The 21,629-nt window shown below is 48.4% G+C and overlaps 1 protein-coding gene across 1 annotated transcript in view; it reads right to left on the bottom strand.

Moving 5' to 3' along the window:
* The window catches only part of SLC7A5 (solute carrier family 7 member 5), a 45,817-nt gene extending 34,863 nt beyond the window's left edge, over positions 1-10,954 (bottom strand). The window contains exon 1 of the mRNA XM_066348411.1: positions 10,329-10,954. Within this exon, the coding sequence (XP_066204508.1) occupies positions 10,329-10,878 (550 nt within the window). The 5' untranslated portion in view covers positions 10,879-10,954. The remainder of the gene's footprint in view (positions 1-10,328) is intronic.
* Between the last annotated feature and the right edge of the window lie 10,675 nt (positions 10,955-21,629).

The following is a 21,629-nucleotide window of genomic DNA, read 5'->3' as shown; positions in this document are numbered from 1 at the left end:
TAGATGTCCTCTGGGCTTCATGCTAACCTCATCCCACTCCCTCTCAGCATGTCTTCATCTCTTGCCTTAAGGCGTCAGCCCTTCTAATGACAGAAGGGGTCTCACACTTCAGGGTGTGTCAATACCCTGAAGGTCTAAGAATCTGCCTCTCTAACTCAAGGATGCTGAGGCTGCTGCTCTGGGGACCCAATTTGGAGAACCAGGGGGTGACTTCCCAATGCATAAATCACCTTTAACGGGCCCCAAGAAAGTGAATGTGCCTGGCCCAGCAACCCAAACCGGTGAGAAGGCCGACCTCACCACCAGGATGCACTAGAATGCTGAACAACAGCTCAGGTTGACCGTGGCTCCAGACTTCATCCCTACTGCTGGCAACTGAGGGGAAAATAAGCAATTCCCAGGACCAGTGAGTTGTTCTGGGGGTCTCTAGTCTCTCTAGGAGCAAAGGGAAGTGTTACAATTCAAGAGGCTGCCACCCACAGGAGAAGTTAATATCCAGCTCTCTCCTGTCTCCATTCACTGATTACTGTAAAAAGATATTACTAATAGGCCAGCATCACATTTTCAAATTCTCTGTGACTCACCGAAGAACATGTTTCCATATTTTTTTCCATTTTTAACCAGGGCTGGGTTATTAAGCCTGACCACACAGAGTTCACCCCAGCCCAGGGTGGAGGTGTCAGCGACCATCTGGAACAAGGCTGACACATTCATTTCAAAACATGCCAGAAAGAGACACATTTGTCAATTCAGAAATTTGCCGACACCCTGAGACCTGGAGTAAGCAGGAAACCCCACAAATAGCAACTTCTCTCTTTACGGGCTCTTTGGAAGCAAGAGTCTGGAGAACAGGGAAGTTCTCAAAGGGTCCCCTAAACCCAGGAACAGCCAGGACTGACAGGAGGGAGACTTGCCTCGAGCTCTGAAAAATGAGAGTTCTGACATGCTGCGTGACCTTGGGCACGTTACTTAGCATGTATGAGCCTATTTCCTCATCTAGTAAATAGGAATACTGCTTTGTGAGTGAGTTATGCAAACATGCCGTCTGGCACCCTGGTAAGGATTAGTATTAATCTGATTGGTTACTGCTGAGTGTGAAGATCTGCTGAGAACAGATGAAGCTGTGTGTGCACGGTTAGAAGTCACCATCACTGGCTAAATGCAGACACATGCATATGTCTATGGCCAGATATTCCTACCCCCTCCCCAAAACCTCTGTTCCTCCAGCAGTTATGCTAATAAAAAAAGAAAAAGGTGAGAAAACCTTCTGCAGTTGCTGTAGCTGAGGGATGAGAAGACACATGTAGTATTCAACCCTCATTGACAGTTGGGGTCAAGAGAGCTCAGAGTCTGTCCAACATGATGAAAGTCATACAGCAGTCACCAGGAGAGAAGGGTGTGTATGCCCAGGTCTAAGTCCCACTTGAATGTTGTGGCCACTCAACCAGGGTCTTCAACCCTGGCTGTTTATGAGAAGCTCCACCACAGCTCCCTGACCTGCACTGTGCTTCCCTTTGCTGAGTCTCAGAGGAGACCTGGGCAACAGTCCTAACCAGGTGATTCCAAGATATGGCCAGTGATGGGACCCACTGATGGGGACAAACCCTGGAGGACCCCATCCAACCTGAGCATGCCTGAGATGCGAGACTACTGGCACCCTCTCAGAGGGAAGGGGAGAAGGGAAAGGGAGGTGGAAGACTGTCTGACATCTCTGAACCAGGCTGCCTTGGACAGGCGTCTGCTGCTCTCTGGGCTGAGGGTTTCTCATGTGGGACTTGCAGAGAGCAGTGCCCACGAGTGCCTGCCCCAAGCCCCGTGCTGCTGGCCAGACCCCCCACCCCTACACCAGCTACCCTGCCTGCACACCCCCTATAGGCACAAGGCCTGGACAAGCTATAGAACATGTGTTCACTCGTGTCTCCCTCCTACTGGGTAAGGCTAATCCAGGACAGAGCCCAGTCTCCGTTCTGCTCCACAGTCCCCAGCCCAAAAGCCCCGTCTTCACATGGACCCGACAGTGCTGGACGTCACTGAGCCCTGCCGTCCTGGAAGACAGTGATGGTGAGAGCCCCTCCCTCATGTCCTCCCTGTAGGACACTCACGATGCCCCTGTTTACATGTGACCAGTCCAGAGAGACCCTCACTTTCCCTTTGTGCTTTGGTAGTGATGAGCTGAACTGCCCGTCCTCACAGATTCATAGGAACAAAGTGCTGTTAACCAATCTGGTTCAGCTTCTTTCCTCCCCCAGACCCCAGACCCCTGGAACAGGCCGGCCTGGGGGAAAACATTCTCTACAAACCATTGCTCCTAGTCGCCTTCACCCCACACCCACCTCCAGCCCTTACCCTCAGTGCTGAGGGGGTCTCAAAGAACGCCCTCAGACCCATAACATACAGGTGCAAAGGCGTAGGGCATCCAGACCCACTAGAAGTGGCTCTAGTTAGGCCCCAACTTCTCTTGCCGCTGCACTGAGTACCTACAGTCTCCTCTCTGCACCTGGAGGAGCCACAGCTCCTGGTCCCCACAGGCGTCCACTGTGCCCCTCGCCAGGCACACTTGCCCTGTCGTGTTTAATTCCTGCACAGTCCCTCTGACACCTGGCCTTTGCTGGGATGGACATCAAATCACACATCCTCTGCAGGCACAACTCACCCACCCATCCCTGCCCTGTTCTGGGGTCTGAAACATAGGTCCAGAGAAGCCAAGCACCTGGCCTGTGTCCTACAGCCCAAGGACTCAAAGAGCTTGAGGGACAGAGCCAGGGTCCCACTCAGGCCCTCTGCAGCGGCCCTGGCTTTCCAGTAGACCCCGCAGACAGAATCCCCGAGCAGGGAACCAGATGACACAGCCTCGCAGCCCATGTGAGTGCTGAGGGATGAATCCTGGTCTTGAGCAACTCACACAGACAGGGACAAAGTTCTGGGCTGGCCACAGGGTCACAGTGGGCTCATGTCTGCAGGGGGTGGCCTCGGTTCTGTATTGGCTACTCTTTGAGCAACTTACAGATGATCATGTCTCAGCAGCGACTGATGTCAGCCAGCAACCAAGGACAGAGTGACTCAGAGCCTGGATCAGGTTGCACGTATCATGCTCCCAAAGCCTGAATGAGAAGTCAGCGCTAATTCTTCACAGTGGGCAGAACTCAGTGGGGGAGGGGTGGGCCTGACCCCAAGAAATGCCCTGCCTGGAATAGCCCACTGTCTAGAGCAAGAACTCGTGTCCTGCCGGGATCAAGGAAAGAACTATGCGGGGTCCTCCTGCCATGATGTAGATCGGACCCCAACCAACAGAGCCAAAAAGCTGCTGGACTGGGCAGCAGTCGTGTTGGTGGAGACAGGATGGGGTAAAGCCCAGGGGTGGGAACAGGTGCACTCTGGGTAACCCCCTTGGCCACAATCCAGACCTGGGCTTGGGAAGGCGACACCGACTGGGTGTGTAGAATCACATAGCCCTCCCTAGTCCCCAGAACCTGCTGTGAGTCATGGAAGGAGGCAAGAGGAACTAGAGGCCAGTGTGACCACAGGACAGGGTCCAGGGCTTCTGGGCAGCTGGAACGCACTACCGGCCCACCCTGACCTTGAAACTCACTTGCGAAGTGATTTTTGATAAAAAGATAAAATGAGTATAATAAAATGTGTGTATTCTGCCCCACAGACAGAGGGAAAAGCGCTTCCCAGGAATCCGGGACATGGACGAACTTCAGAACCATGTGTTCTTGTGCCTGCCAACTGAAACACTGGACATGGAATCCAACACCATTCCAGAAGACCCTGCCATACACTTGGTCATGTGTCTCCACATGGCTGATGACAACAGGCAGTTCAACAGGCAGGTCAGTTGTACAGCCTGCACTCCCAGCCCACCCCTGCCTGAGTTTCCTTGGCCATAAAGTGGGAATGACAGCACATTTCACAGACTGAGGTGCAGAGCATATGGGAACGGGAATCCAAGAGCACTAGCTAGTCGGATCTGTTTCTGCCTTGATCGGGGCCTCTCTTGGGAGCAGGGGTGGCTTCAAGCCTGAACACCCTATGACCACAGCTTGGAGTAAACATGCCCGATGCACATTTCTGGGCAGAGCCCACACATTCCATGGGATTATCGGAGGGGACTGCGACCTAGGGAAAAAGGGTTAGAAATGCTCGCCGGCATTTCCCACATCTCTGGGGTCAAATGCTTCTGTGAGGGACCACACAGGACTCAGCCCCTGTCCCTGACTTGGCCTGACCCACTCTAGCGGCCAGACCACTTTCATGTCAGGCAGGCAAGTCAGATTTCAGTGCTAATTAGTGGGCTGTGATCTGCACTGAGCTCACAGCTTGAGATTCTGGGGTCGCCAGCTCCTTGGAAATACCCAGAAGCCTTTGTCTCATGCATCAAGTGGCTCAGCCCTGGTGGGTGGCAGGTGACCAGACACCCTAAACCAGGCCTCACTGTGACAGGCCCAGATGGAGTCCTGGAGACACAGTGGTGGACACGTTGCGTGAGGTCCCATACCGACAGAATCAGGGTCTCCATCTGACACTGACAGAAACAAGCAGGTGGCTTGAAGACTGGCGGGGGGGGGGGGGGGATGGGAAAGTACTGTTATGGTCTCCCTTCCCACCTCTGGTCTTTACCCCAAATGACCAACTTCCTTGCAAGTCAGCTGGCCATGGCTCACCCCCGACACCAAACCCACACCTCATCTATGTCCTTCACCCCTACCTTGAGAGAAGCCGACAGATCACCTCCCCCTGCCACCACCACTACCACCAACCACTGAGGCCTGGGGGATGCGTGTGCAGTGAACATCTCATCAGCTCAGATCCCAGTGAAAAATGCTGGCATGCACCTCTGGCTTTCCCCCTCCTTCTCTCCACTCTCTCCCTTTCTTCTTTTCTCTAAACCAGAAAAGAACAAGTTCTAGGGCAGTTCAAGATGTTAAAGGTGAACATCCTTGAGAAGGCAACGTGGAGAATAAGTCACAGCCATTATGTGACTGGGTCCCCATGTGCTCTTATTAAATACATCATGAGATAGTCCTCACAAACACCCAGGCAGGGCTGTGACAAATTCCCACGTCATGTATGTATAAATTGAGCTTTGGAGGTCCCAGTGAATTTTTTGAAACAGAACGCAGGTCTGTCCATGTGCATAACATAGGCTTGGTACTTGACACCAGGTAGGAAATAGGTCAGGTATGGGTCCCCAGAGGAACAGCAGCTAAGGAACCCCCAGCCCCACCCCATGCATATCTGTCCAAGTAAGGGTCACAGTAGGGGCCTAACTCAGTGTAGGGGAACCCTGGCCACCTCATCTGTCTCCACAAGAAGGAAGAACGTGCTCTTTAGATCTCATGAAGGGCACCCCACGCAGGAAGGGAATCCAGTGACTCAGAGTCTCATTCTCAGCAACCCGCAGACCAACCTGAGTGCTGCAAGTAACTAGCACAGGGGTCCCCAAACTTTTTACACAGGGGGCCAGTTCACTGTCCCTCAGACCGTTGGAGGGCCGGACTATAAAAAAAAAACTATGAACAAATCCCTATGCACACTTCACATATCTTAAAGTAAAAAAACAAAACGGGAATACAATATTTAAAATAAAGAACAAGTAAATTTAAATCAACAAACTGACCAGTATTTCAATGGGAACTATGCTCCTCTCACTGACCACCAGTGAAAGAGGTGCCCCTTCCGGAAGTGTGGTGGGGGCTGGATAAATAGCCTCAGGGGGCCGCAGTTTGGGGACCCCTGAACTAGCAAGTCGAGTGAGTGCAGGGGCTGTCCCCACAGGCATGGTCTTACCCTCCAACCAACTAGGAGAGGGAAAGACAAAGGCAGGAAACCAGCGGTCTGCTGCAGCCACTTCCCTGACACCAACGTGTCCTGCGTAGGAGTGACCACAACTCAGGCTCCAAGTCTTTTCTACAACTCAGCAGGAGAAATAGACCCATTCAGATTCCTTCTTCTGGGAGCTTCTACCTTGAGATAAAGGACGAAGGAGGCTACAGTTGTTTTTCTTAACCACAGCTGCTCTCACAAGACACTGCCCTCGTCTGTGCTCCCATCTGGCACTTCTCTAGACATTTTACAGGAAAAGTGGCCTACGAAGGGAGGATAAACTCTCCAAGGCAAACCCGGCTAAGAAGAAGTCAATGCCACTCTGTGTGACTGTCACACACACAGAACCCAGACTCACCTGATTTCAGCAACTGCTAACAAGTTTTCATTAAGCAACAAATGACCCATGTAAGCCTATTCTTATACCCAATTCAACATGGCCACAAGAAAATTACTAGGCTAGCTTCTCACTTTTTTGACTCATTAAGAAGGTGAAAATACCAGAGCCATCCTATGAAAGGACCCATCTTATCATTTCTATGTCAGACCTACAAGAAAATGGATCTCCCCCCGCCTCCCATTAATGTCCGCAGAATCATTCTGAGCACCAAAGGCAACCCATTTCACAGCACTCTTTTTTTTTTTTTTTTTTTTTTTTTTTTTTTACAGAGACAGAGAGAGGGATAGACAGGGACAGACAGACAGGAACAGAGAGAGATGAGAAGCATCAATCATTAGTTTTTCATTGCGTGTTGCAACACCTTAGTTGTTCATTGATTGCTTTCTCACATGTGCCTTGACTGTGGGCCTTCAGCAGACCAAGTAACCCCTTGCTGGAGCCAGCGACCTTGGGTCCAAGCTGGTGGGCCTTGCTCAAACCAGATGAGCCCACACTCAAGCTGGCGACCTCGGGGTCTCGAACCTGGGTCCTTCCGAATCCCAGTCCGATGCTCTATCCACTGCGCCACCGCCTGGTCAGGCTCACAGTACAATTTTTAATAAGCAGAAAGAAACTTGTCGGATGTGCCCAGGGTACTGAAAAGGCCAACCAGCAAAATGAGAACTGTGCTCCAGAATGCACGACACTCTGGAAAGAGTGGCCCCAGGGCCCGTTCCTGAAGCATCAGCACACCATGGGGCCCACGCCTGCATGGATGGGCTCCAGGAAGAAAGTGGTGCAGAGCACCCTTCTTCTTCTGAAGGAAAAATTCTAGCATCCAACTGTTGTGCAATAATTAAAGAATACTCAGGAACATCCTGTGGCTTTTCTGTGGGAACTTTCACTGCCTTCTCAGAAGCCCCCTCCTTGGACAGCCATAACCCTTCACTGTACTAGATGAGAACAGCCATGTCAGTCCAGTAGCTGAGTTCTGTTAGCCTTGGACAAGCCCATGTCCCTCTCTAGATCAAGTAAGGCTCTATTAGCACTTACTCTTGCAGATAGCACACTCTCTGTATTACTGAAAATCCTCTTTCCATCAGAAAAAGCCACACATACGTGTATGTGTATCACACATTCACACTGGTGGTTCAAAGAAAGAGCTATGAAAGTTGATCAACACATGGAAAAGGTCACCCTTACCCTGCTGAGAGGGGTGCTATTGGCATGACCCGCCCCACTGGGCTCACAATGCCAGAACAGAAGTGATTCAGAGCACCGGCCAGAGCATATCCTTTGTGGCCTCTAAAATCTATTTGAGGATTTATCTATGTAAATCTAAAAGTTTAAACAAGTAAGGGATCCATTTGAAAGAACGGAGAGGTGGCCCTTTAAAGATATTATCTATTTCAATACATACTGGGCCCAAACATTATATTGTCTCTAAAAATGATGCAAACTGGACAATTCCTAATAACAAAACAACCCAACAAAGTCATAGCTAGCCCAATGCATCATCCCATAAAAACCTCACCTCGAATCCCACCAGAAGCCAGAGGCTTTCTTTTTCTTCTGTATATTGACTATTGCTATGACTATTCCTAGATTTGGACCAAAGTTTTTAAAGCTGAGATCCATATCACTGGGAACCCATCGTCCAAAGGCAAGCAAGTATTGTCCCTTCACCCAGAGCTGATTGATGTTCAGGGTCTCAGGAAAGCGTGAGTTCTCAGCAGCCCAAAAGAGCTGTGCTGAGCTCTAAAATACCTGCCCCACTGCACGGTGAGACTCATGCAGGAAACTCAGTCCATGCACCCCACAAGTCCAGCAAGACCAACAGGTATGACCAGGCAGAAGGCACTCAAGTAACTGCTAAGACCTAAAACCTGAATGTATCCCGCTATCTCTACTCATATGCTTCATTGAGGTTCAGGCAAATCCTCAAATTAGGTGGCACTTCTGAAAGCAGGACAGTTCCACCTTACAAGCCTCCCTAGGGGTTGGCCAAGAGGTAGGCAGAAAAACTACTAATAGCAGAAAAAGGAAAAAACAAACAAACATGACATTTGATACAAATGGTTTTTTTCTGAAATCACACAGGAAAACTGTTTTGCAAAGCAATTTTTTCAGTTCACTCTTATATGAAGTACATACCAAGAACCTGCCTACCAACATACCAGGACCATGTCCATCAACAAGTGGTAAGGTGCCAAAGAACTGTAAAACTTAGTATTGGCAACGCCATTTTAAAGAGGAAAAGTCAGGCTTTCTGTCCCGTCCTTTCTTTGGAAAATGGAGCTAAAAGGATATAGAAATCTCCTAACTTACAAGGACAACTGGGTCATTTAGTTCTAGTTCTCTGAAAGGATTAAGGTTATCTGAAGAACTTCCTTTCCCTTTCAATAAGAGACAAAATTTACATACCACCCTACACTGATTTTTAGCTCTCCCTCCCTTCCTAAAATCCTGAGATTAACAGGTACCTCTAGGCCAGGGGTAGTCAACCTTTTTACACCTACTGCCCACTTTTGTATCTCTGTTAGTAGTAAAATTTTCTAACTGCCCACTGGTTCCACAGTAATGGTGATTTATCAAGTAGGGAAGTAACTTTATAAAATTTATAAAGCAGAGTTACAGCAAGTTAAAGCATATAATAATAATTACTTACCAAGTACTTTATGTCGGATTTTCGCTAAGTTTGGCAGAATAAATCTTTCTAAAACAACTTACTATAGTTAAACCTATCTTTTTATTTATACTTTGGTTGCTCCGCTACCGCCCACCATGAAAGCTGGGACGCCCACTAGGGGGTGGTAGGGACCAGGTTGACTACCCCTGCTCTAGGCAAAGGAGGAGCGATAGACACTAAAAGATTTACCTTGAAAGTTTTAACGTTTTTTGTAAATCCCCTAGACAAATGTTATAAGCTTGTTTATAACTGTATCATGTCATGCCCCCCCAACCGGTATGTGGTCAAAGGGTATATAACCAACCTCAGAGATACATTTGGGGTTGCACAACTTGGGTCAGGTGTGCCCTGTGTTAGTCATATGTGGCCGGCATATTAATAAACCTCCTCCTTTTAATAAAACTCCTCAAAAATTCATTTGGACTTGGTGTCACTACGTAAACCCACGGAAGTGAGGTACGGTTCTTTACAACAAACATACCAACACTGCAGTGAGGAGAGACTGTCCCGCCAGATCTTCATGCTAGATCCAACAAGATCTGGGCCAGAACAAAGATTACTTCCCATAAATACCCTCTGAGATTGTCTGACCCCTTCCCTATGCTCCAGATGTGCTGGTTCCTGAAACAGGCCCCCTTGTCCTACTCTAGGCAAGTACGGAAAGTGTTTCTCTTATCTGGGGCGGGAAACACCCCTGTACCTCTACCCACCCTGCCCTGTCCTATATAATTCTGCAGTGTCTTCCATGTGGTGCAGATATAGCCATGTCATCTTGCCAGTGCCCAAGATGTGCCTCCTTAAAAAACTTTCAATGTAATGCTGTCAGTCTTTGGTCTCTGGTCCCCAGGAAATTTTACATAATATGCATCTACCAACACACTGGGAATGAGATCACCAACGTTAGGACTATGGCCATGGTTGTCACAATTTGGGGCCCCAATCCACCCCAATCCACACAAATTTAATCTACAGTTAAGCATCCTTTTTTTTTTTTTTTACCACTTAAGGCAATCTTCAGGAAATTCGACACTACTGCCTACAGAGAATTTCATTACTATGTTTTTTGTATGAGTCAGCCTCTGCTGATAAACTGGTTTACAGAGGAAAATGAATGAATGTCTTTTAACTACAATTTGTCTCCATAAACAGCACTAGGGAGCTCAAACAGGAAATTCGTCCTTTTACTACGCCGTAGGTGCCTTGCCAGAGAAATGATATTGCTCAGCTCCAGAGGAACTGAATGGACCAGGTGGATTAACGGAACTCCCACAAGAGACCGCGATTGCTGTCTGTCACTGCGGAATTTCCAAGGTGGTGTGTAAAGGAATGAATGAGACACACGTGGAGTGTGGGACTAGCGACCTTAGCCTAGAACCTCAGGGATGGCCCAGGGATACTCCACCCACCCAGGCCGGGTCCCGCGCCGGTACTCACACACGCAGAGGCAGGCCACAAGCTTGGCGGCCTCCCCGGGCACCGGGCAGGTAGGGAAGAGCGGCTTGAGCAGGTAGGTGGCGAAGACGAGCGCCACGATGTACTGAGAGGAGGGCCGGATGATGAGCAGCTCGATCCAGAGCTTGAGGAAGGCGGGCAGCGAGCCGTAGACCTCGAGCATGTAAGCATAGTCACCGCCAGATTTGGAAATGGTGGTGCCCAGTTCGGCGTAACAGAGAGCGCCCACGATAGAGAACACACCACACACGGCCCACACCACCAGCGACAGCCCGGGCGATCCTGCCTCCTTCAGCACACCGGTGGGTGTCACGAAGATGCCCGAGCCGATGATGGTGCCTACGATGATGGCCACGCCGTTGAGCAGCGTGATGTTGCGCTGCAGGGTCACACCCTCGCCCCCTGCGCCCTCTGCGCTGTCCGCACCATCTGCGCGCTTAGCCGCCAGCATCCGTTCTCGTGCCTCCAGCTCTTCCTCCTCGGCCGCCGCAGGGGCAGCTGACGCGCGCTGCCTCGCGCCGGCGCCCGCCATGCTGCTGTCTCCACGCCGGTCCGGGAAGACACGAGGTTCGTGCTGCCGACTACAGAGGACCGGCTCCCACCGCTCCGCCTGTTTTTCTACGCCTGACCCCGCCCCGCGTCCAGGCCCCGCCCACTCCGCCCAGTCTCCAAAACCGGCACCGCCTCTTTTTACCTGCTTCAAATCGGCGGGGCTCAGCTCGCCTGCTCGCACCGCCCCGAGCTGCTGGCACCGCCCCACTCCGCTGGCACCGCCCAGCCCGCAACCAGGCCCCGCCTTTCAGTTCCGCGCAGGTGCAATAGGTTGATCAATTTCCCGCCCAGCCTGGTGAACAGTCACCGCCCCACTTAGTGTAAGAGGGTGGAGCGCTCGGTCCCGCCCCCTCCTCTTGAGGACCCGCATCGTGCCAGCCCTATTCTTTCCGCAGCTCCGAATGTGCACGCGGGGACTCCGCTGTTGGTGTGGGCCCGAACGTGACTCGGAGCAGGCGGAGTAGCAGGGCCGGCCTGGGGCCACACGCAGAAAGGGTGATATTTGGGGTGACTTTGGGACTCAGAGGAGGGTTGCCGGCCTGGATGGCACCCAGGCCCGGTGGCTTGCGTCCCAGATGGGCTGTGGGAATAGAGCCGCCCACAGCCTGCTCACCATGGGATATGGAAGGTATGAAGAGAATCAAACGGCCCCTCCTGGGGGGAAGCTGTGATTCCTCCTGGGGGAATCACAGGGCTGAGTAAGCCAGAACTCTGAGAAGAGGACACGCTGAAGCCACTTACTGAACTCATTCCTGGGCTCAGATATTCCCATTTTATCCCAAGGGGAATCTCCTTGCCAAAGAGCAATCAATGTTTAGGGACACGAAGCTTTGAAAAGCAGTGACACATGCTTGGGAAACCAGGAATTTGCATAAGCTCAGTTAAATTGACAGAATTGGGCACCCTAAGAACTGTGTCCCCAAATCTAGCTTGGAAATTCAAGGAATTTAAAGGCGGGCTGCAGGTGAATTGGGCTTTAGCCTGTTATTCTTGAAAAACTTGGGTGGCACCTTAAGTAAGAAGCGTGGCTAGGTAGCCAGAGCATGGGCAGAAATCAGAGAGGGAGTGTAGGATGACCGGTTACTCCAGGGCTGGAAGCAAGAAAGAATCCGAAATACTGCTGATTGAATTGATATGTGGGCCCTGGCCGTTTGGCTCAGTGGATAGACTGTCGATTGTGTATGGATGTCCAGGGTTCCATCCCGGTCAGGGCACACATGGGAAGTGACCATCTGCTTCTCTTCCCCTCCCTTTCCCCTTTCTCTCTCTGTCCCTCTCACAGCCAGTGGCTCGATTGTTTTGAGCTCTCAGCCCTGGGCGCTGAGGATAGCTTGGTTAATTCAAGCAGCTGCCCTCAATCCTGGTTGGGGCACATGTGGGAGTCTGTCTCTCTATTTCCCCTCCTCTCACTTAAAAGAAATTATATTTTTTTAATGTGAACAGAGAAGGAACTTAAGAGTTCTGTTTGGGAGTTTAGCCAAGGCAGGTCATTCTGGACCTGCTGCAGCCCTATAGAAGCATGCCCACCCATGACAGCTATTCATTTGTAATGTTAAAATTGATGGAAATATTGGCAGCTGGGAGGTCACAACACAAATATTAACTTGTTTAAATTGGTGGCTTGGGGTAATAAAAAACAATCTCTCCACTCTTGTTCTTCCCAATGTCTTTCCAGAGGGTGCTGTTTGGCAGCAGGCTGGACTGCAGTGGCCAAGCAAACTTAGAGTATGTATAGGGTGCCAGGCACTGTGCTGAGCCCTTGAAGTGCAAATTTTTAATAGAGTAGGTGTTGTTATTAGAATCATTTTGTAGATGAAGAAACTGAGGCTTAGTGGAGTGTTATAACTTTGACCAGTAAGTGAGCTGGAACCCCATTCTTCTAAAGATCCCTAAACTTTTGTGTATTTTTAGTCATTCTGCCACCTTTATTCCTGCGATTTATTCACCTCCAGACTGTTAGGTTTTTGTCATTCATAACAGCTAAGTCTTGAAAATTGCAGGATGGATTCCAGTTTCGCAAGGAAGGTCATCATTTGGCAAAGCTCTAAGGGCAGGTATCAAGCACTTTCGTTGGGATTCACACAGCTGACACCTTCAGTGTGTATATCTCCTGTGTTGGTCACTGCACTGGGCTCCAGGCACACAACAGTGAGTGCCACCTCCAGTAACAGAGAGTAGCAATCAGTAATCAGACATGGAAGTATAGAATTACAGCTATGGTAAGCTAAGGGTATATAAAAAGGGCCTAGACAGTCTGAAGAAACCAGGCTGGCCCAATCCTGCTTTTCTGGAGTGAGAATTTACAGAGGAAGAGAACACATGTGCATTGAAATTTGGTGCATCCCTTGCGGGGCTTTTGGGAAGTTGCAGGAGATTTTAGAGAAGACAGGAGAGAGAGAGAGAGAGAGACAGGCAGAAACATTGATCCAATCCATTCCTGTATGTGCCCTCACTAGGGATAGATCCTGCAACCTTTGTGCATCATGGCAACACTCTAACCAACAATCTATCCAACCAAGGCTGCAGGAGATCTTAATAGCTGGAAGGGTGACAAGATCTCACGGGATCCCAAGATCTCACTGTTGTGCTACCACTGTTGATTAGTTATCATATGAATGTCCTAGATTGGGGGTCGGGAACCTATGGCCCACGAGCCAGATGTGGCTCTTTTGATGGCTGCAACTGGCTCGCAGACAAATCTTTAATAAAAAAAATAATAATGTTAAAAATATAAAACATTCTCTGTATTACAATCCATTCATTTCCTACTGCTCATGTTCATGGTTGCGGGTGGCTAGAGCCAATCACAACTGTCCTCCGGGACAACACCAAATTTTTATTGGATAATGCTTAACATACACGGGTCATTGTACGGCTCTCATGGAATTACATTTTAAAATATGTGCCGTTCATGGCTCGCTTGCCTTGTCCTAGATCTAAAATCTTAGCAAAGAGTGCCATCTACTGGTCATGTCTATGATCCCACGCTCAAGCCAGTGACCCTGCACTCAAACTGGTGAGCCTGTGCTCAAGCCAGCAACCTTGGAGTCTCGAACCTGGTTCCTCAGCATTCCAGGCCTGAGTATTTATAGCCTTATTAGATCTTTGCTCTTCTTTTGAACTCATTTTTTTCCCCAGAAAATATGTACCTGAAAAATCATTGATGTGGAAGCTTGCCCCTCCTCATGTGGCTGCCCTGCTAGGTTTGTTCTCAGCCATATGGGAGAAATGTTTGTGTTCTTTTCATGTAGCAAGTGTCCCTTTTTCTCTTGGAAATTTGTTTTAAAAGGCCATGCTTTTATTGTGCTCAACTGTTATTTTTTCCTGTCTGCATGCTTGAAAAGGTGGGATCGCCCTTAGTGATATCCAAAATTAGATTCTGTTTCCCATCAGATGTGGGTACATACCGTGAGGGAGCAAGTGTCCCTGGAATGTGCCACCCTGGCAGGCAGATTATTTCAAACTGAAATCAACTAAAGTCCAAAAAACTCAGGAGGTGTTATTTTCCATTTTTCTTAAACCTATTCAGAGAGGAAAACTTGTTTCAGGAAGGGAACCTTGGCATAATCAATCACCATAAGCATTTTCACCGTAGCGTTAGGAAGGTTCCGAACACACTTACTAGATACCCCTGGTTCCCTTTGTTCCTGAGTTGCCTAGCAAAACTGTACCTGCCATGCGTGTTCAGCTCTTCCGCAACTAGCAATAAATCGTCCATTCTCACTTCTGAAACCTAAGACCCCTTCCCTCCCTTTTCTGCATTGTTCAAAATCTCACATATACTCAATATTGCCTCACTGTCTTTGGAATTTTCATTCTTATGTGAAGTCCCAGTATACATATATTAAAATTTTGATTTTTGTCCTGTTAATCTGTTGTGTATATTGTTTGCATCATTAGCTCTTCCAGGAGAACTGAGGGGTTGAGGGGAAAGTTTCCTCAGCCATAAATATTTGCCAATCCAGCCAGGAGTGTTACTGGCTGGGATACTTCTGGCTTCAGGACGGCGCCACTGAGAGAGTATGGATCTTTGCTGGCAGAGGTGGGCATTGTTTTTCGTTTGCCCTGTCACCCTCTCTGGTCTTTTGTTGCAGGGTTCTATAGAAGTTAGAAGTGATGAGAGTCCTTTTTCTCTCTCCTACATTTAGATTGGTAGAAAATATTTAGGAAGCTAGCTTCTTGGGCCTAATGACTCTTGGGTTTTCTGTATTGATTCTTTTCTTCTGGAGATAGTCTCCTCCCCAGCCCCCATCTATGGCTTTTGTGTTGTTTGTCATAAGAAAGAAATGCCATAGGAATAGAACACAGGCAGAGACTCCCTGTAAGCCTGTTGTTCAAGCCAACCTTACAGACTGGGGTTTAAGCGTTTTTCTCCAAACTGGTGGTTTTCAGACAAACTTGATTATGGGTCCCTATATAAAAATTGGGTGACTTTTTTTTTTTAATCTCATCCTATGTTCTAAGACCTTGGTTTAGTAACCAGTGAAAATTTTTTCTCTGGTCTCCACCATCTGGAGACCAGACGGTGTACTTCTGGGATGAACTTGGTGGCCAGTGGAATAGACTGGGCTTTCAAGTGTCTCTTTGTGCAGCTGTGTCAGCTCTAAGGGAGTTTGTCACAAGGGATCCCAAGCGATAAGAGGCCTGTGTTGTCTAAACCTTTGTTAATTGTCACTGCTGGAAAAATCTCATTTTTAGTAGTGCCTGCCTGGTGCCACAAATTAGCGGGTCTGTGGCTAGAAGCATCCCATATTTTGTGGAAGATCCAAGACATTGTATCTGCTATCATCCTTGCCGCCTGTGTAATGAAGGTCTGTGCCTTCTCTGACTTTCTTCGGGAGTGAATTTTTGGATTATGGGGGCACACTATGAGCCCACTCCAGGGATGCCTTTAGTGTCCATGGTAAAAATTTACTGTAAGGCTGGAAAGTTAACCCTGGGTCTTTCCATTAAAAGACTTATGGAATGAGTTGCTATTGGAATAAATATACAGTACTGTTGAGGGTCCTGTCCATCAATGACCAGGCAACAAAATTTCTTTTTTATTATTATTATTTTATTTATTTATTTATTTTTTACAGACTTTATTTATTCATTTTAGAGAGGAGAGAGAGAGACGGGGGTGGGGACGGGGAGCAGGAAGCATCAACTCCCATATGTGCCTTGACCAGGCAAGCCCAGGGTTTTGAACCGGCAACCTCAGCGTTTCCAGGTTGACACTTTATCCACTGCACCACCACAGGTCAGCAGCAACAAAATTTTGAATTGGAGAAACTTCTATATTTAAAGCAAATTTTAGAAAGTTCTCATAATAAGCAGCTGCCTTTGGTATTTATAGGAAGATTAGATTGAAAAGAGAACACAAGAAGCATAACACCTGGTTTAAAAGATCCCCTTGATACAATTAAAGAAGTGAGACTTAGAGAAAAAATGAAAAAACAAATCTGATGTAATTCACTTCTTCTCGCATAGATACTCCCTGTCCTGACTGTTCAGAAATCTCGGGTCTAAATGACGCTCCCCCCAAAACCTAACTTCAGCTCCCCCATCAGACCTCTTAAATCCTAAATATTCTCCATCCTCCCCAGAAGACCCTTACATGCCCAGCTCCCTTTCTTTACAACACTTACTCAGAGAAGGCATTCAGGCCTGACCTCAAGCCAAGAGGCAGCCGGGTAATTTGTATAAAGGCTGAAAGTCAGGAGGGGCAGGAAAGCTCACTCTGCTGTCCCCTTTGGTTTCTTCTGTTTTCCAGGACTTCATAAACAGGCCTTACCAACTTCAGCTATTCATATGCAATGTTCCTTGCAGATATATCCTTTCCCCCCACCACCAAGAAGACATGTCCCCTGGATAGCAGCTAATCTTTAAAGTTGTAAAACCCTCGTACCCTCTCTTTCAGAAGATCCAACACAGTTCAGAGAGGAATTAGAAAGATCAATAGCTATTCATAACTCCAAGCACAGAGATCTGGATTAGCTGCGAAGGGGAGTAGTTGCAGTCAATTATACAGTAATATTCAGACAGACCAGATGACCACCTGTTCTCCTCATAGGGGAACAGATGGCCAGACCTCATCCCAGGCCCTCCTGTAAATGAGCAGGAGATGGCTCAACTAGAAGTTGACATTCAAAGGTTAATAGGAGTGATAATGGAGGTCTCTCCTCCTATAGTGAATTGGTCAGAAGTTGAATTATGTCCTCAAAAAGCAGAACATCCAAAAACATCTGTTGAACATCTTGTAGAAGGCTTTCAGAGACACACTCGCAGCTCTAAATTCTTTCAGCGTTACAAGTGTTATTCCCCAGCATGGGAGATTATGAATTGGGAAAAGCAATCTAGAATCTCTCCAGGTAATGAATCCAGAGTTCAGTGCTACTATACAGACTCAGAAGAAACTTCAGTCAGAAGTTAATGGTTTCAGCTCTGTAGTTCCCTCAAATCGCTAGGTATACTGACTGCCCAACAAGGAGGAGCTTATACAACCATTGGTGAAAAATATTCTATGTAAACCAAACGGAACAGGTAGTGTGTAACTTAAATCTGTTAAAAGAAATAATTAATACTTTCCATCAGATAAATGAAGCAAAGATATTTTATTGGACTGCTTTATTCCCCAAAATGGGGATTAGTTTAATGAGATGTGGGGAAATGTACTCCATTTGGTTATTTTTTATTTGTTTATCATCCTGTTCACCTATGTTCTTTTTTCTCTTTGCAGCTCCCTCACCACTCAACTACTAACTCAACTTCTCCTCACTGCCCCCAGCTGATTTTTATATGGAACACACTTAGAGGAGTTTCAGAAGGGGAACTTGTGGGGGTCCAGAGTGAGTATCCCAGTATGTACCACCCTGGCAGGCAGATTATTTGTAACTGCAATCATTTAACACCCAACAAACCTAGGAAGAGCTTTTTACTTTCCCTTTTTCTTTTTCTTTTTCTTTTTTTTTTTCTTTTCGTATTTTTCTGAAGCTGGAAACGGGGAGAGACAGTCAGACAGACTCCCGCATGCACTCGACCGTGATCCACCCGGCACGCCCACCAGGGGCGACGCTCTGCCCACCAGGGGGCGATGCTCTGCCCCTCCGGGGCGTCACTCTGCCACGACAAGAGCCACTCTAGTGCCTGGGGCAGAGGCCAAGGAGCCATCCCCAGCACCCGGGCCATCTTTGCTCCAATGGAGCCTTGGCTGCGGAAGGGGAAGAGAGAGACAGAGAGGAAGGAGGGGGGGGGTGGAGAAGCAAATGGGCGCTTCTCCTATGTGCCCTGGTCGGGAATCGAACCCGGGTCCCCCGCACGCCAGGCCGACGCTCTACCGCTGAGCCAACCGGCCAGGGCCACTTTCCCTTTTTCTTAAAGAGATTCAGATAGAAAAACCTGCTTCAGGAAGGGAACTTTGGCATAATTAATCACGGTAAGACTCTAAGTGTGGTTACTCGATACCCCCTGAATCCCGTTGTTCCTGAGTTGCCTAGCAAAAATGTACCTGCCAGTGTGCGTTCATCTCTTCTTCCACTAGCTGTAAATTGCCCATCCTCATTTCTGAAATCTAAGACCCCACTTCCCCCCATTCTCTGTTATCCAAATTGTCATGTACCCAAGGTTGTCTCACCATCTTTAGAAATTTCAAGCTTATATGAATTTCTCATGTACATATATTAACATTTTTATTTTCTCCTGTTAGTCTGCTGAACGTTGTTTGAATTATTCTACCAGTCAGAAGAACCTGAGTGGCAAGAGGAAAGTTTCCCCAGCCCTGATGATAGTGAGAGGGGAGAAACCAGAAGAATGCAGGGGAGTGGGTCTGCAATGTCTGTGATCTTACACTCAAGCCAGTGACCTCAGGGTTTCGGACTGAGGGAGGAAGGGCTGACTGAGGAATTCTGAAAAGTAACAAACCACAGCTGTAGCCCCTTTCATCAGTTCCCTGAAATAAACTTGCAGCAAACAGCAAGAAAAACGGGATATGTGAACAGTCAAGGACAGACGGTCCAAACCTCCTCACTTACCCCCTCCCCTCCTGGAGACACAAAAGTCATGTAGGTCTGTAGACAAAAAAGTCAAAGAAATCAGGCACTTGTCACGTAAAAACTAAAGCTGTAGAGGTATAGAAGATTCAGAAAAACTAACTTTGGGGAGCTTGTGCTTTGGTGCTACTAGCCCCACATGCTCTGCTGGCTACTAATAAATCCTTCTTCCTCTATCAAGTTGTCTGGGCAGCTTATCATCCTCCACTTGCGGCCATTTGCTGCTACAATAGCAATCACAGGCCAGGACTTATAGATATTTTATGTCATTAATTCTTGCGTCAACCATAGTTAGACCGTATTAGTAGTGAGTATTTGTGCTGGAGAAATAAGGCAATTAGTAAGTATAATAAGTGGCCAAGCCTAGCTTCAGACCCAGGGTGGGCATTAAATGCTGCAGCTGCACTGTGTCCTTTTCTCAGGCAACCAGGACACCTGCCCTGCCAGAACGGATGCAATGTTGCCCTGCAGAGGTCCCGAGGCCACACCGGGTAGCCTCCACAGTCCACACAGTTCCTGCAGATGCTGATATAGCTTGCAAATCGGAAGGACCCAGGGGTTCCTCCCTCCTTAGACTGGCCATCTCCAGGACATTTGGCACCTGGTCTTCTCATGGATTGTGGCGTGAAGTGTGGGGTCTAGGGGGATGAGGTAGCTCCAAGTGGTCAGTCAGCTCCTGGTTGCCAGCTCAGGCCAGCAGGAAAGAAGTTGCAAGGACTGGGTGAGGGGGCCCCAGCACCATCCGTCCTGTCCCTGTTGACAATTCCATCCCAAGTGGACATGGCCATTGGCTACTTCTGTTCTCAACTCCCGTGTGACTGGAGAGCTCCCTTTGGAGAAACCAGGTGGCCTCCTGAGGAGATCCTGCTCACTGTGCCCAATAGTGTGTGCGCACTCCAGTCTGGGACTACTACATGTCATCCCAACTGCACTCTGGCTCCCTTCGGCCCATGGGGATCAAGGACCTGGTCCCAACCATTTTCCTCTTCCTCCATTCAGCAATGCATTTGCCCACCTCACCCCCAACTTTTTTTTTTTACTGCATTTTGCCCTTTTTACATTCAAGAAATGAGTGGGAGATGGAAAAACAAGCTACGACTTATCTAAAGTGTAGCTCTCACAAGTTAAAACGAGAAGAAGAAGTCGGAGGTGCAGGGAATGGAAGATCTCTAGCCTTATCAGATTTCTCCGCCTTTTCCCCCAAGCTTTCACCCCCCGCCTTCCTGGGCCACTGAGGACAAATTTTTCCTCTGAACTGTTGGCAACAAGCATCTTGGCTTTATCGTCAACACCTCACTTTCTCTCGGAACCCACTAGCCAGCAGGGCTGGATCACAGGACAAAGGTCTCCAGCTTCCAATCTGCTCACCACCACTGCATGGCTTTGCACGGGCAGTTTGCAGTTCACATGCGTCTCCTTTCTGTGAGGACACAAGTGAGATGTGCCTGCTCTGAAGCGTCCTCACTGCCCTCGAGTGAAGCCCCATCTTTAAGTGGTTCCCAAGACCCTTCTGGACCTGTCCCCTCTGATTCCTCCTCTCCTGACTCTTCTGCTCCCCCTCACTTCATCTTGGCCACACTGGTCTTTCTGCTGCTCTGTAACTTTTCAGAAACCATCCCCAGGTTCTGCACAGCTCCTCCTCTCCCCTCCTGCCAGTCTTTGCTCAGATATCTACTTCTCAGGGAGACCACCCTGACCTGGTACCTGGCTCCCTGCCTCCAATCTGCTTTATCTGGAGCTCTGGTCACCTCTAGCATATTCCATATATGCTTATTACACCCACCATCTTGGTACTGTCTACCCCACGGATTCAAGCTTCACCAGGCCCAGGGTCTGGGTGCTTTATAGTTTCGTCCACTGATGTACCCCACTTGTCTTGCACAGTAACTGGTACATACTGGTGGGACATTAAATTGGAGTGATGTTATATGTTTCATCTTGAAACACTGAAAAAAATATCAAGGAGGCCCTGGCCGGTTAGCTCAGTGGTAGAGCGTCAGCCTGGTGTGCAGGAGTCCCGGGTTCGATTCCCAGCCAGGGCACACAGGAGAAGCCCCCATCTGCTTCTCCACCCCTCCCCCTCTCCTTCCTCTCTGTCTCTCTCTTCCCCTCCCGCAGCCAAGCTCCATTGGAGCAAAGTTGGCCTGGGCGCTGAGAATGGCTCCACCGCCTCTGCCTCAGGCGCTAGAATGGCTCTGGTTGCAACAGAGCGACGCCCCAGATGGGCAGAGCACTGTCCCCTGGTGGGCATGCCGGGTGGATCCCGGTTGGGTGCATGTGGGAGTCTGTCTGACTGCCTCCCTGTTTCCAACTTCAGAAAAAAGAAAAAAAAAATCAAGGAATATGTAAGGTTGAAATATAAAAAGCCTATTGTTTGATGTTTTGTTTGATTTATGTGGGTGTGTTCAGGGATCTATAGCCCCTATAGGGTGGGCCCTTCCGAATTTTCAGAATTCAGTAAAAAAGGGTCAAAAGATTTTATTTTACTTAAAAATAATTTCCCTATTTCATTTTTACTAAAAAGTAACCCAAAAATCTACAACTGACACAGGAAATTCTGATGAAGGGAATACCCTTGACACTGAAAATACACACAGCCTTAATCTTCAATGGAACACTTGGTGAGTATATCTTAAGGATGGCAGAAACAGAAGACTTTTTTTCCTGTTGGCATACATTTGAACATTTCCATAGAAATGGA

Source organism: Saccopteryx leptura, chromosome 9 (assembly GCF_036850995.1).
Source record: "Saccopteryx leptura isolate mSacLep1 chromosome 9, mSacLep1_pri_phased_curated, whole genome shotgun sequence".
NCBI lineage: Eukaryota > Metazoa > Chordata > Mammalia > Chiroptera > Emballonuridae > Saccopteryx > Saccopteryx leptura.
This window is presented reverse-complemented; position numbering and strand designations above follow the sequence as displayed.